Raw genomic sequence first — 16,329 nt, forward strand, 5'->3', positions numbered from 1 at the left:
CCAATAACCTCATATGAGAATCAAACACTACCATGTGTCTGTAAGGTAAACACTTTAACAATTATGCCAACCCCCCATTCTGTGCCATGGCTACTTGGTCATTCATTTAAACCTACACAAGGCATTATTGCTAGTACCATAACTGTAGAAGTTGAGCCTGCTTTGGTACCTGGGCACTTCAGGTATCTGCTTTCTTGCACATCAAAAACTGACATGAGCATGGACAAACTTTGGCTGCTTTTACCCATGGGGAGGGATGGAGGGGTTACTTTTTGAGATTCATACCCCAGTCATAGACCCAGGGAGGATCATTTTATGTTGGCTATAACAGATGCTTTCTTATTGTATCTGTTGTCAGTGGGTTACAAATACTCTCCCTCCGTCCTCCTATGCTTGGGTACCTTCTCCATTCATTGTTTCCTGTAGAAGATCCCTGGAAGTATACGGCAATTGTATACATTATACCATTACAGTAGTATGGGTGTCAAGTCTACATTGTGTTGTTTTTGTTTTGTAGGAAGTGTATTTACTCTGTGGTTGGGAGAATGAACAGGTAGACTTAGGCTGTGGACATTGTCTTAGTTATAGTGTATGGATTTGCACAGGAGGACATATCCCTGACCACATGAGCTTTCAGGAAATGTTTCAAGGTGAAGTAGAAGGAAGGATAATTGTAATCGTAGAACCATTCTGGAGGGTCCCCTTGCAGATCCAGATGCAGTCAGAATATGCTTCCTAATCTGTTGAGTATTTCATTATAGAAAAAAGAATTGGATTTGTTTGTGCTGTGATGTTGAATGGAACTTTTTGAGGAACATAATCCAAAAAGTGTTGCAGATGCCATGGAAAGGACTTGCCTACTTTAGATCTCACAAGCTGGTAGTTAGAAATTGTGTGCAGTGCAAATATAAGTAATCTCCAAACACTAGCTGGTATTGATTTTCTTTGGTCTACTGTGGTTGTACCTTACATAACTGAACATTAGTCTTGCAATCAGTCCATTCATATCTATTTGCTTGGCATAAAATACTGTAACAAAGTTGGCTAATTTGGGTGGCAGCATGAAGAATGCTGTGATTTATGTTGCATAAGTAAATGTGCCCCTGTAGTCTAAATTCCTTTTGAAATTAAAACGTTTGAAAGGCAAATGTAAGTGAAAGTATTTAGTGCTTTAAATTTACTAAATGTTTATTTTGATCACAGGGGCTGCAAGCATTGGTAAAGGTCTTGGAGGGATGCTGTTCTCTAGATTTGCACGTTCTAGTGCAGGTGCATCACAGACCACTGACACAACAAAAGAATCAGGAGAGGATGAAGATAAAAAGTCTGTTACCAGTCAATCCAGTACTGGCACGCAAACTTTGCCACACAGCATCTCTGGTCCTTTGGACACAAAATGTCAGTATAATTTAAGCTTACTTTTTTTGTGTGATGATTATTCAGTTTCAGAAAATGTTGCTGAATCTTTCAGTAATGTTCAAGGGTTTTTCTAGTTCCGTACTGAGGACAGGGGGCAGTGTATGGATTGCATCGTTTAAATAACTTTTCTTTTTGAAGGTTATATCAGTGATGGAAAAAAAAAATCATACTCTTGAACAATATCTGTAAGTTGCCAGGCTTTGAATTTTTCTGTGAAATGATACGGAAGAATTTGTAATGCCTTATTTGTCAAGGAAATGTGCACGGCAGGTTACACTATTAAATTTTATTTCACAATAATATGAGTTCTGTCCCCACATCTGGACTTACATTTATATTCCGATGCAGGCAGAGTAGTCCGGAGCTGTGGGAGTTATCTTTTATAATTATGTTTATCCAAGGTTCCATCAGATTGACGTGTTGGTAATTCAAATGAACACTTAACATCCTGTGAAATTTCAGTGGCATTCATTGCTTATATTCACTAGATATAGCTGTTGCATCTTGTATGCCTTACCGTGACTGTCACAATATACTGTTTTGCACCTTTTGTAGTACATAAAAATGCATAACTAGCCGTTCTTGTGTGCTGTGCTTGTTTCCTTTTGAGCATTCTATAAACCCTGTATCACTATGCTCTTCTTGTCAGTCTTTTGTAATACAGACCATTGTCACCAGTGATGCTTACCCAGATAATGGTGTAAACCCTTGATTTTGGCCAGCAAGACCAGTGACACATCCATTGCACCATCACTGCTGCTGTTTGCCTGCCTTAATGCTGAGTTTTAGGTAATCCATACACATTTGGTACTCCTATGTTTTTGTGTAAACACCACAGTGATGGAAATTCACTCCTTATTGTACCTTAGTATATAGAACAGTTAATCTGCCAGTATATAGGTTCATAGGTAGGTACTAGGCTATTGGCCCTAGGGCCTATACAAGCCTAGCCAAAAAGGGTACCGTGACTTTCGCCACCCAAGAAAATTATTTTCCTGCGCCCCTGTCAAGCAGAACCACAGAAGTGATCCCCGGGGTGAATTTCTTATTACCCAGCCAATCATCAAGATTTTTCTTGAAGAGTGCTAATGAGGAGCTCTGTTTGACATAGATAGGTAGTCTGTTCCAGAGTATGGGAAGTCTCTGGGACAGGAATCTATCCCTCCAGCATGTTCTGTTTATTGTGGTGACAAGGTTTAAGTCCCTAGAGCGTGTAGCTCGGAAGGATTGGGATTTCTTTAAGTAGAGCATGTCCAACAGCTCTGGGTTTGACATAGCTTTGTATGTTAGGCAGAGATCGCCTCTGAGTAGGCGATATGCGACGGAGTAAAGCTGGAGTTTTTTGAGACGGTCTGCGTAAGGGGTCTGTTTGAGGCCAATAATCCTCTCTGTGAGGTATTTTTGTGGCCTTTCCAGTTGTTGTAGATGTCTTGTGAGGTACATACCAAAAGGGGCATTGTACTTTATAATGGGTCTGAGTGATGAGTAGAGGGGAACAATGGCCTCTGTTTTTCTGGATGAGAAACCTTTTATGATGAGGTGTGCCACGTTGAAGGATTTCCTGACCACTGTGGTGATGTGATTATCAAAGGAGAGACTATTGTCCACCTGTGTCCCAAGGTCTCTTATCACACTTTCGGTGTTAAGGGTTAATATCTTGCTTTCGAATACTAGTGATATTCAGCACTGTCTGCATGTCCATTTTTCAGATGTGCTGGCACTGAGCAGTACAGATATAGCACATACAGAAGGACAACAGTAGTAGTTTGTCAGTAACATACAAGTGTTAGGTTCACAGGTGAATACTAGGCTAACTGTCCTGAAGGGCCATTTTTAGCCTGACAGCCCAAGGTCGGAGTCGGACCCAGCACCTTTTGTCTGTGAGGTGAAGACCTTAACTCTTATGCTACCCTCCCCCCTTTGTGCCAAACTTTCCCATAATGTAGCTGTTAAAGTGCAAATGTATAATGATGCTTTTGAAGAAGGTGCAGGATGTATTCACAGTCTCTATAATACAGAGACCAGTGGTGCCGTGACTTGAATTTGTATGCATCAAGTGTATAGGGGCAGTAATCTGCTTTTGATGTGTTTGGACAGACAGCAAAGTACTTTGGAAGCCAGAGAGCAAGAACAGTGAAGAAATAACATACAGGTCATGTGGTCAGATGTGGCCAGCACTGGGTGAACAGTAAACTGCAGTTACATATATGGTCAGTAACACTGTTGTATTCCACTTAATGTGTTTTTCACATAATGTGGTATTTCTTGCTCTGCTAGCTTTTGTCTTCTGGGTTGTGCCATGTGAAGTGAATGTTATAGTGTGGCATTTGTATGTTGAAGTACAAATAATGTAGCGCCAGCACACATCATTGTATCCTGACATTTTTTAAAGTAATCAGATGGTGGCATCATAGTGAATTTGTGTCCAAGAGATGTGAATGTATGGAACATAGTGTACCCCTGTCTAGCTGAAATGTTTCCACAGCTCGTGTATATGAGCAGCTGTCTGACCTTTCTTCATAGAGGTCTGTTGTAGCAGTATTCATAACATGTCTTCCACTCATCAGTAATACATGTCATTAGGCTAGATACTCAAGTAGTCAGATAGCCCCTTTCATGTTAGTAGCACCAGTTTTGTACTGCTGCCCCCTATCAGTTGTCATATACCCCCCATAAAATCCAAATTACACCACACTATATTCACTGCTTTCCTTTATAAAATTTTCTATTGCTTAACATTTTTCATATCATTATTTGTAGTCTCATTTTCAATTTTCCCAAAATGAATAATAGAGCATTTCTTAGTATTAAAATTCATGTCAGACATCATCCTACTGAAGTAGCTGGTTCAGATAATCCTGGAGATTTTTCTACTCAGACACATTAGAAATGACTTGCCTAACTTGAAAGTCATCCTCAAATGTGCTAACACAGTCAACCTTAGATTTTACAAAAGGAATGCTTTCGAAGCTTGAAGCCTTCTGATCTTAGTAACATTACTAAATATCCTAGAGTATAACATTAGTATCATCATGCAATGCCCCCCACGAGACAGAGAGAGAGACATACACACAAACACACCACACTTACAGGGGCCATTTCTGATCAACTGGTTCAAATTTTTCTACAGTTTTATTTTTACCTTCAACCAACTTTGAGCTCAACATTAGCCCTTCTCATTTAAAAGGTATGTATGTTTTTCCTTAAAAAGATAATTTTCAAATTTTAAAGCTTCTTATTTTGGTAGCATTACTAAGCTTCCTGCAGTGTTTACAAGTGCCACTATGAAGAGTGTCTCAAGACAAATACAGGATGTTTTTAGGAATAGTAGTCCATGTAAGTATTGTAAAATTTGTACTTTTTGTGTCATAGAAAGATAAAATTTAAACTTGTTTTGGAGTAATGCCTGTCATGTAATGACTACACCAATGATGCATGTGACTTAATGTGCTTATGGGAGACCAACTATTCCTAAAAACATCCTGTATTTGTCTTGAGACACTCTGCACTTGTAAACACTGCAGGAAGCTTAGTAATGCTACCAAAATAAGAAGCTTTAAAATTTGAAAATTATCTTTTTAAGGAAAAACATACATACCTTTTAAATGAGAAGGGCTAATGTTGAGAGCAAAGTTGGTTGAAGGTAAAAATAAAACTGTAGAAAAATTTGAACCAGTTGATCAGAAATGGCCCCTGTAAGTGTGGTGTGTTTGTGTGTATGTCTCTCTCTCTCTGTCTCGTGGGGGGCATTGCATGATGATACTAATGTTATACTCTAGGATATTTAGTAATGTTACTAAGATAAGAAGGCTTAAAGCTTTGAAAGCATTCCTTTTGTAGAATCTAATGTTGACTGTGTTAGCACATTTGAGGATGACTTTCAAGTTAGGCAAGTCATTTCTAATGTGTCTGAGTAGAAATATCTCCAGGATTATCTGAACCAGCTACTTCAGTAGGATGATGTCTGACATGAATTTTAATACTAAGAAATGCTCTATTATTCATTTTGGAAAAGTATAATCTCTGCTATCCCTACATGTTAAATGGACATATACTGTCTGAAGCAGATATACTACCTCAAGTACATCAGGCATAGCCAGCAACTGAAACATTCACAGAAGTTCCTTACTAAAAGAATATAGGGCGTAAGTAACATGTCCTGTGCAGGCCACCTGAAGGCTCTGTCCCTGTATTCTGTCTCATATAGGCTGTTGAGGGGAGATCTATGCCTGGCATATAAGGCATCGTCAGACCCCCCCCCCCTGCCCCCGATGGACCTCTTGCATATCTGCAAAACAAACAGTACCAGAATTACCCATTCTAAAAAACCTTCCCTGTGATTACAAGTAGGACCTGCTGGAGAGATGGGTACATATCCCAAAGACTGTCCATTCTCTGGAACAGGCTCCCTGTCCATGTTAAGCAGTGTTCCTCTCTAACCCAATTCAGGTGCAACTTTGACAAATAGATGGGGAACAGGAAATTGATCCCTGGTTTGGCACCCATGTTTCTGATGGGCACAGGCAGCCTGTAAATGTTTTATTTCCCAGGTCCCTGTTTGTAAATGTTTCATCTCACAAGCCCCTGCTTACACTTATCAAGGGTACCAGAACTTATCAGAGATTTGGGATGCATGGCTATCAAAGTCCATTGTGGTTGTTTACCTTGTAAATAACTTAGAACCTATGATCCTATGGTGAGAGGACTTATGGTGGATAGGATCATAGGTTCATAGTTGTTTACTAGGCTTAAAACCACTATCTTCAGGCAATGAAGCAATTGTCTCATGTTTACTGGCAACCACCTAATTCTTAAACTGATGCAGTATGTAAGAAATGTAGTTGCGCAATGTCACAAGAAGCAAGGCTCTTGCATACAAGCATTTGTAATACCAAAGAGGTTGTCAGAAACTCACACACACTGTACCCACCACACATAGTATGGAATGAACACACAGACCCACACATGCTGAGGTTCTTAAATGTAAACTTTGTAACCCACAAAAACTTTCCAGATGTTGCAGTCGCAGTAAATAATCTTGAGCAACCTCAAAAGCACTCTACCAAAACAACGCCTACCACAATGCATGCAGTCACATCTCACTGTCTCAGCTTCTAAACTTGTACTGTGTAACACGACAAAACCCAGTGTTTTGGTCATAAGAAATTCTATTGTGGGAGACCCAGATGTCCTACTGACCAGGCTAAGGAGAGAGTGACTGCCAATTGCCTATCAGAGGCCAGAATCCCTCAGGTCATGCATGCTCGCAGGTCGTTAAACCTTAAGTACTTGTATGACTTTATCATAGTCCATGTGGATGTAAATGACCTGAGATGCATCTCCCCAGACTATATGAAGTGAGAGTAATCTCCTCAGACTATATGAAGTGAGACATCATGGAGTTCTTGGACTGTGTCCTAGGGTGGAATGAGCCTAGCATTGTGCAGCATTCTAGCCTTCTGTGGGGATGGTGCCACAGTATGAAAAGAAGAGTAATTGACTTTAATAAATACCTTAGATGTTGGTGTCATTTGTCAGCTGGGGAGGATGTGGTTGGCAGACCATACTCCTTTACCAGAGATGATCTGCACCTATCCCCTGGGCTTTCAAATACTGGCTAAAACCTTGTCTACTGCTGAAGTGTCTTTTTTAGGAATTGACAACGTATTAAAACTTCCAACATAGCAAAACCAACCCAATAAAATATGAACGTGTTACTGCTCCGTTCCAGGAGTCTAAATAATAAATTCCATTCCCTGCAAGCTTCCCTTACCCTGGAGAATGTAGAGGTCTGTGCAGTTACTGAGATATGGTTTGGAGCCGCAAAGAGGACCCAGCAGGGTTTTAATGCCTGCAACACATTTAGACCAGTTACTGAACAGAAATGAAAAAAAGGTGGAGGCTTCTCAATTTTCAGCAAAATAAACTTATCTAAAGACACATTAAACACTATAATTTGTATGAGATCCTCCACATCCAAAGTGGCATAGGCCACATCCCATACCATGTCCTTGCAAGCTACAGGTCCCTTCTATGTCCCAGGAAACCCATAGCTGTTACTTAAAAGTACTTGAGACACTCCTCATTCAACTCATTAGCATATTTATGGGTGATTTTAAAGATCCTACTCTGTACTGGGAAATATACACAACCATACAGACCCAGAGATTGTTGGATTTTAACATGAACACCCTTGCTAGTCTGTATGCCCACTAGGGGCACAAATATCCTTGGCCTGGTCCTCACAACCATGGAATAATGCTGCACCCCCCCCCCCCCCCAATATAATGGCCTCATTGGTCAGGTCGGACCTTAAAGCTTTATCCTTTGAAATAAAAATAAAATCTGCAACCACAGAAAACCCTGGTACTTTTAGGAATTATTGTAAAGCAAACTTCCTATTAAGCGACATCCATGCAAAATTCCAAGCCCAGCTAAACTCTGAAAGCACCACTGCCTATGTGAAATTTTTCGTGGAAACCTACTGCAAGCATGTTAACAGCTGCATTGAGGCAGCTGTACCTACCTGGATTTAAGTACATGAAAAAAAAGCCACCCTGGTGAAATCCCAGCATCAGTGGGCTATGTAATGAAAGAAAGAAAATCATGGCAAAATTAGGTAAAAAAACTCTCATAAGTCTAAACAAGCAGCTTGGGGGTACTAATCACGTCTACCAGAGCTAAGTTTGAGGTAAAAATAACTTCTAAGGCCAAGGATAATCACAAGGCTTTCTTCAGCTTTGTCTGCAACCTCTGAGGCACCATACAGCAATGTACCAAACTAATTGTAAATGGAGCCACAAGATATCACAAATCTACAGGCCAACAAATTTAGCCCCCTACACGCATACACCCCAGAAGAAATAACTTTGATAACTCCTCCAATTATTACAAGGGCAGAGGTCCTTAGTGCACTCTTCATAGCCAAGAGTACTGCATCAGTGGGCCATGATGATATCCTGGGATGCTTCCTTAATAGCAGGAAATAGACCTGTCAGGACCACTGGAATCACCATTTATCTATAGCCTCCAGACATGCTCTGTGCCAAGTGAATGGAGGACTGCAACTGCTAACACTAGAACAAGCTGACGACCATAAAACGGAGTAATGGTTCAGACAGGGTGTCGTTAGACTGATCTTAATTTAGCTCTAGAGCCATTGGTCTTAAAAGTCATACTACTACTTTCGGCTTTTCCCGGTTAGGGGTCACCACAGCGGATCACCTGTCGGCTCATGATGGTCTTAAAAGTCATACATTCCTGCTGTTTAACTACTTCAGGTTAAGGGAGAAACTTCAGCCTATCCTGGTGCTGTGTGGGAGCAAGGCTGTGATCTTAATCCTGGCATGCACAGTAGCAGCAAAGACACACACACACACACACACACACACACACACAAACAAACACACACCATCTGGGGCATGCATTAGGTATGTGAGGAGCAGCCTGAACTCATGTTGATGCAGGGAGGACATGCATTACTGTAAAAAGAATCAAATTATTTCTAGACTTAGCTACACGTGTTTTGAAGCCTATCTGTTTTCATCACTGCTTACAATTTTTTTTCATTTAGCATTGATGAGTTAAGGACCTGTAGCCCTTTAATTACGATAGGCTGCATACCAGATTTAACAGTTTTTCAGTGCTGTCTGTTTATAATGTAAAGTCACATCTGATATTGTTAATCCTCTTTCATTCCTTACGTATGGGTATCGGTTCCAAGCTCGGAACCGAGCCGGCCATTTTCCAAGCTTGCGTCAGCTTCAAACTCTCCAGCTAAACTCTTGCCCACAATTCCCCTCTCCCTGTTACCTCAGATTTCGTTTGCTGCGTTGACATCCAGTCGTGTTAAGCTACTTCTCTTGAGCTAAGTACAGTCAATTCTTTAATTGCTTTTCAAATTACTTTTCTGTCAGAAAAGTTGATATTTTATTGTCTGTTGCCCCTATCACATCTAGCATTCGTAATTCCCTCTGGTTCTTTCTCTTTCTGTCCTTTACTTACCCTTTTTACCGCGAGGTAATTTCTTCTTACCATTGTTGGTAATCCCTTTCCTTTTCTCTTTCATACCTTCAGGTACTCTCTTGTATCATTGTAGGTACTTTTCTATTTATTAATATGGCAGATAAAAAGGGTAGTCCGGGGTTTAAGCGCTGTTCTGATTGTGGACACAAACTGCCTACTTCTGATGCACACTCTTTGTGTTTATTGTTTGGGAGCTTCCCATTTATCTGTTGAACCACCCTGTATTAAATGTGAAAACTTTTCTAATAGAACTTTGTTAGAAAGGAAAAATAAGCTGTTACTGAAGGGACTTCTAAAATCTCCCTTTTCAGAGGCTATTTCTAGGCCAGAGGTCTCAACCCTCCCAAAGCCCATAAGAAAATGGACGTTTCTACTAAGGCTAAATCCTTGCCTTCGTCCCCGACTGGGGACTCTCACCAACCAAAATCTAAAAAGGCTAAAATTTAGGCTTCAGAGCTCTCTGTCAGCCCCAGTGCTTTCGGTGCCCAGACCTTCAGCACCGAGGCCTTCGGCTCCATTAGTAATTTTGGCTGCGTCCTCTCCTGCAGCCTTCTACACATTGGCACCAAGGGGCTCCTCAGTTCAGACTTTTACCATTGTATCGGCACCGACCATTCAGTCGGCGCAGACCTTGGCCGTGTCGTCTCCGAGATCTTCCTCGGAACCAAGGCCTTTATTAATGACTCCAGTTTTTTCGGTTCCAGTTTCTGCACCGACAACCACTTCGGCACCAATCCCTGTGTCGGTACAGACAATCACATCGGCACCAATGATTTCTTCGGTGCAGACTACAGTAGTTCAGTCTTTCTCTGCACCGTTGTCCTCTGTGCAATCAGATGAGATGGGCACCGAGTCGGCCTCTTTTGTGGACAGGCCTGTTTCTCCCTCAGTCTCTGTGAGGTCCACTAGAAGTCTTTCTGAACATGATGTGTTGCGTCTTGTGGACCAGGCATTCCTGGCCAGAGGTATTCCACCCCCCAGGAAATATCCTTCCTTGCTAGGTTAATACCGATCTCCAAAGACACCTTCTTATTCTCCTCCTTCATTGCCTTTGAAGTCCATGGATATAGTACAGTCTTCCCCATCTGCGGTCCCCTTTATGGATTTCACTAAGGAACTGCAGTTGCCTTCGTGGCAGGAAAGTTTTGCTACAACCCAGGATGTCAGCTGTGATAGCTTGCTGCTCCACAGCCATCCAGGGACTCCCAAGTCGGCAGGCTGAGCCACTTAGGGGTGGAGTGCCCCCTGCCTTGACATACACTCCTCTCCGGGTGGACCAGCCTTCCAACTGATGGAGAAGGCTTTCGCTGCTGCTGGCAATACCAAACTCTCTATACCTCCTCCCTCCTCTGGTACACTGGTTTCACAAGTCGCACCTAGCGGTCACAGGGTGCAAGGACCTCAGGACATATTCCCTCAGGAATCCCCTTTTCCATTGTCTTCCCCAGCTTCTCCCATTGAGGAGGTCCACCGGAAAAGTTTTTGCAAGATGAAGCACATGGACTCCACAGAGGAGTCTCTCACCGAAGACACATTTCGATGAGGGGGAAGGATCCCCTCGGTCACCCTCTGAGGTATCCTTTGGTGATATCCTTGAAATCCTGAAACAGAGAGGTGACTGGCAGCCCTCTAATCCAACCCCTGAGGAATCTGTGTTCCTGCAGGCTTTTCGCGCCTGGTCCCCTACCTCCTGGGTTACTCCACCTGCCGATGAACTTGTCAAGTTCATCGTGCAGCGTGCTTGGAAGGCCCCTGATACTGTTGAAGCTATTCCCCGGAGGCCAGATAAGATCTTGTCCCCTACCCCCCTTGGTCTAAAGGTCTTCCTGTACATGCATTGGTGGTGGCAGCCACAACAAAAAAGGATCTGGCAGAAGAAGAAAGCCAGACTGTCCATCCGCTTAACAGAGAGTCCCGGGCCCTGGACAGAATAGGGAAACGCACCTTTGCTTCAGCGACCTTTGCTATCAGGTCCCTTAATTATATGGCACATTTTACCAGGCTTCAAAGGGATCTGGTCTCTGAGCTCTCTGAAACCTTGGCTGGTGCAGTGTCTGATGAGGTCCGTGACAAAGTGGTCTCTCAGCTGGCCACCATTGAGTCTATATATAACTCCTCTATGCGATTGATATCTCACGCATCAGAAGGAGCAGCGGGTTCAGCTGCGGTCTTGAGACAACATGCCTGGATGTGCTTGTGCAACTTCGCGGAACCTTTTAAGTCTTCCTTTCTTAATGCCCCCATTGAGCCCTCCTCGTTGTTTGGGCCCAAAGTTAAAAGCACACTGGCTAGATGTGAACAAGGCAGTAAGACCCTTTCTGCCGTAGGTGTCCGTTATTCTTCCCCTCAGCGTGCTTTCTCCTGAAACCAAAAGAGTGGGAAGATATGGTTCAAGAAATTTCAGGGTCTTTTCCGTGACACACAGGCCGAGTTCTCCCCCAGAGGCTGAGGGGGGAAACTCACAGGGAAGATGCCCCTTTCGGGGCAGAGGGGGGGACCCGCGTAACCAGGGTTCCAGGGATTCTTTCCCTGGTCAATCCTACCAGCGCTCCTGAAGAGCGGCCCAACTCCTTTCCTCTGGAGGTGGTTGGGGGACGTTTCTCCTTGTACCCTTCTGCCTGGCTAACCATCACCACCGATTCTTGGGTACAAAGGAGCATAACCAGAGGATGTTAAGTTGTCAATCTCGCCTTCATTCTTGCTTGATGGGTTCGGAGCCGATCCCTCGGCTCCGACTCGGCACTTGCTAAGCTCGAGAGTCACTTTTACCAGCTCGAGGCAGCCCCATATCCCATGATGCAAGGCGGTAAGTACCCAGATCTCGTTTGCCGCTTCGCTTATGAGGTCCTCCTTTTACCAGCTCCTGGTAAGTGAATCACTTTATTGATATTTAAGCCCCTTTTGTTTAAAAAATCCTTTATTGTTAGTTATAAGTTGATAATTTAGATTTCCTGACAGAAAATCCCTGTCTCCTTTAATTATTTTTAGTCAAACTTTACCCATCCCATCCCCCCCCTGTTAGGGTGTGTGTGTGTTTGTTTTTAGAAATACCCTTTTGGTATTTTCTTAATTTAAAATTTTTGACTGGTGTGTGGGTGTGATTTGTGAAGCACCATGTCAAAGGAGAGGGTCTCAGGTTTTAAGAAGTGTGACTCGTGCTGTCAAAAGATGTCTCTGACAGACGGTCACACTTCTTGCCTGTATTGCCTGGGGCCTCTTCACCTGCAGGACTCCTGTGCTATTTGTCATTCCTTCAGCCAGAGAGTCCTGCAGGAAAGGCGCAACAAGCTGATACTTAGGGGCCTTCTTAAGCCAGAGGGCTCTCCGGCTAAGTCGGCTCCATCAAAATCAGCTAAATCTTCCAAGGCCCAGGCTTCTGTTCCTAAGCCTGCGGCCTCGGCTCCGACTCGTTCCGAGTCGACATCGGCTCCGGCTGGAGCCGATTCTGGCTTAACAAAGCCTTTGGCACCGATGGCTATCGGTGCCGAATCTGCATCGACCACTTCGGTGTCGGCTCCGATCGGTTCCAACCCCCGTGTGGCACAGGCATCGGTGTCGGCTCCGATCGGCTCCGACACCGTTACTTTGGTGGCTGTATCGGCTCCGGCTGGAGCCGATACATCGAGGCTTCCTGTCGGCTCCGACAGGATCTATAGTATCGGTTCCGATGGCTCATTCCAGGAAGAGGTCGAGGTCTCCTTCCTTGGAGCCAATACTTTCGGCTCCGGCTTCACCTCTTCTTTCGGAACGGAGCCATCGGAGCCGATCTTCAAGGTCATCCAGACTGTCAGATCATGACCTAGAGAGAGTGGTCAGTAGATTACTTAAGTCACAGGTACTGGCCCAAATGTTACATAGTCCGTCTCAACAGACGACTGTTGGTCCACACCCCGTTACAGTTCCTCCTTCAACTCTACCCCAGAGCTTGGAGTTGGAGTCTTCGGGAATGGGTACTGCTACGGCTGGAGGACGGATACCCCCTTCTGTTCCTTCAGCCTCTACTCTTATCTCCTCTTCGAGACCTTCCTTAGAGGGATTCGGTGGTCGGGTTTCCATGGTCTCCTCCGAGGGGGTGAGTGGCATCGGACCCTTGTCCGAACCCGCTCTTCCCGTTGGAGCCTCGGCCTTGGTGAGCTCGGCTCCGACATCTGCCTCGGAGACTTCCCTTTCGGTGGTCCCTGGAGTTCCTAGCTCTTCGGAACGGGTTCTCTCGGACCTGCCTGGGAGGGGAGCATTCGAGGTGATGGAGTGTGCTGGCCACTGGTATCAGTCAGCAGTCTGTTCCCGTAGCTCCTCCCTCTATAGTACCTGTTGACATCTCTGCCACTTCTCTTGCTACAGGACCCAGAGATCCTCCGCCTCAGGTTTCCCCATTGGGAATTTCCCCCTCTTCCGAGGATTCTCCTGATGTTTCGGGAGATCCTCCTAGGAAGAGGACTTGTAAGAGGAAACATGTAGACTCCCCCGAGTCTGTCACTTCGGATACTGACTTTGATGAGTCAGAGGGATCCCCTTGATCCCCCTCTGAGGATGTCTCCTTCTCAGACATCCTAGAACTCCTTAAACAGAGGGGAAACTGGCCCACCAATAATCCCTCTGAGGATGAGTCAGTGTACCTAGAGGCGTTTGGATCTCGGCCCTCCACCTCCTGGGTGTCTCCGCCTTTCGACCCCTTATGCAGGTTATTGCACGAAGGCGTGGGCAGCTCCTGACTCTGTAGAGCCAGTCCCTAGGAGGCCTTCAAATTTATCACTGCCCGTGTGACAAGCAATTCCTCACTAAGGGTGTCCCGCTGATGCCATGTTGGTGGCTGCGGCCACCAAAAGGAACTTGCAGATCCTTCCGTGCCGTCCATCCTCCTAATAAGGACTCTAGGACCATGGATAGGTGCAGTAAGCGGATGTTTTCCTCAGCGACCTTTGCTATGCGTCGCTGAATTAGCTATGTCACTTCACCAGACTCCAGAGGGATATCCTTAAGGAGCTAGGTGAAGTAGTTCAGGATCCTACAGCTGCAGGGGCTCAAGAAAAAATTGCTTCGCAGCTAGGAACCCTCAATTCCATTGCAAACTCCTCCATGCGGCTAATATCTTATGCTGCGGATGGAGCGAGTAGAGCCGCAGGTACAGGTGTGGCTCTTAGACGCCAAGCCTGGATGCGGCTATGTGATTTTGCGGATCCCTTTAAGGCGTCCTTCACAAATTCTCCCTTTGATGGGTCAGCTTTGTTTGGCCCTCAGGTGAAGGAAACCTTGATCAGGTGCGAACAAGACGGCAAGACTCTTTCTGCTGTTGGAGTCCGTTTTTCCACCCCTTCTAGACCTTATCCCAAAGGACAGAAAGGTGGGAAAATGTGGTTCCGTAAATCCCAAGGAGTCACGCTGGATTCACGTGGTCAGTTTACCCCTAGAGGCAGAGGGGGTAACAACAGACGCCGCTCTAGAGGCAGAGGCGGTCCGAAAAACCAGGGAACCAGAGAGCCTCTCTCTGACAAGCCCTTTCAGCATCCCTGAGATGTTGCCCGGCTGTCCCTCCTTGGAGGCAGTCGGGGGAAGATTATCACTGTACCCAGAAGCCTGGCATTCCCTCACTCAAGACAGATGGGTACAGTCGATCATATCCAAGGGTTACATAATTCCTTTCGAGGAAAGTCCCTTCCCCTCGAATTCCCTTCCAGATGTACCACCCGGTCTAAGGGAAATTGCAGAGTTAGAAGTCTCAAAACTACTGCAAAAAAGAGCCATTCAGCCAGTTACAATAGACCATTCAGAGCCCGGAATCTACTCAAGGTTCTTTTTGGTCCCCAAAAAGACGGGAGACTGGAGACCAATATTGGATCTCAGCAGACTCGACAAGTCTGTCAGGAAGACAAGATTCCGAATGGTCACTCTTCAGTCAATTCTGCCCTTCTTACAGAAGGACAACTGGATGTGCTCAATAGATCTTCAGGATGCGTACTATCACATCAAAATTCACAGACGCTCCAGGAGATTTCTCCGCTTTCGGCTGGGGTCCAGTCATTTCCAGTTCAGAGCCCTGCCCTTTGGTCTCACTACAGCCCCCGGAGTGTTCACCAAATGCATGGCAGTGGTCACGGCTCACCTGAGACATCAAGGATTCCAGGTGTTTCCGTATCTCGACGACTGGCTCCTGTCAGCCACCACCAGGCATCAGCTTATACAAGCCAGGGATTACACAATAAACCTTTGTTCTCATTTGGGCATCTCAATCAACTTCGAAAAGTCATCCTTATCGCCCTGCCAGTCTATTACCTTCATAGGCAAACTTAAACACTGTTAGGATGTCAGCTACCCTTACAGATCAAAGAGTTTCAGACATTCAGAGTCATGTCAGGATCATTCTGGCCAACAAGAAAGTACAGGCCAGAATGGTTCTAAAGGTATTAGGTCTCATGGCTGCGGCCATTACTCTTCTTCCCCTGGCTCGATTCTACATGCGCCTTCTTCAGTGGATGCTGTTCACACAATGGTCATACCAGCAACTTCCAATGCGTCACCAGATTCTGGTGACACAGACATGCAAAGAGCATCTTGCTTGGTGGATCACATCTCCTCAGGTTCACCAGGGCAGGTACTTTGTACCCCCATCCCCGATAGCCACTGTCACCACGGATGCCTCCCTGATCGGGTGGGGTGGTCATTATCAGGGCAGGATGGTTCATGGGACGTGGCAGCCGTTCGAGTACCATCTGCACATAAATGTCCTGGAGATGAGAGCAGTGCTTTTAACGTTGCAAGCCTTCAACGACTTTCTTCCCGTAGGGACAATTGCAGTCCACACAGACAACATGTCTGTAGTTTGGTATATCAACAAACAGGGCGGAACCAAGTCCTACCCCTTGTGTCGAGAAGCTCAGACTATGGCAA

The 16,329-nt window shown here is 44.9% G+C and overlaps 1 protein-coding gene across 1 annotated transcript in view; it reads left to right on the top strand.

Moving 5' to 3' along the window:
* The window catches only part of DDHD1 (DDHD domain containing 1), a 1,563,737-nt gene that overhangs the window by 1,380,320 nt on the left and 167,088 nt on the right, over window positions 1-16,329 (top strand). The window contains exon 11 of the mRNA XM_044073566.1: window positions 1,204-1,398. Within this exon, the coding sequence (XP_043929501.1) occupies window positions 1,204-1,398 (195 nt within the window). The remainder of the gene's footprint in view (window positions 1-1,203; window positions 1,399-16,329) is intronic.

This window comes from Protopterus annectens, chromosome 6.part0 (genome assembly GCF_019279795.1).
Source record: "Protopterus annectens isolate FY-2018-M chromosome 6.part0, PAN1.0, whole genome shotgun sequence".
Lineage (NCBI taxonomy): Eukaryota > Metazoa > Chordata > Ceratodontiformes > Protopteridae > Protopterus > Protopterus annectens.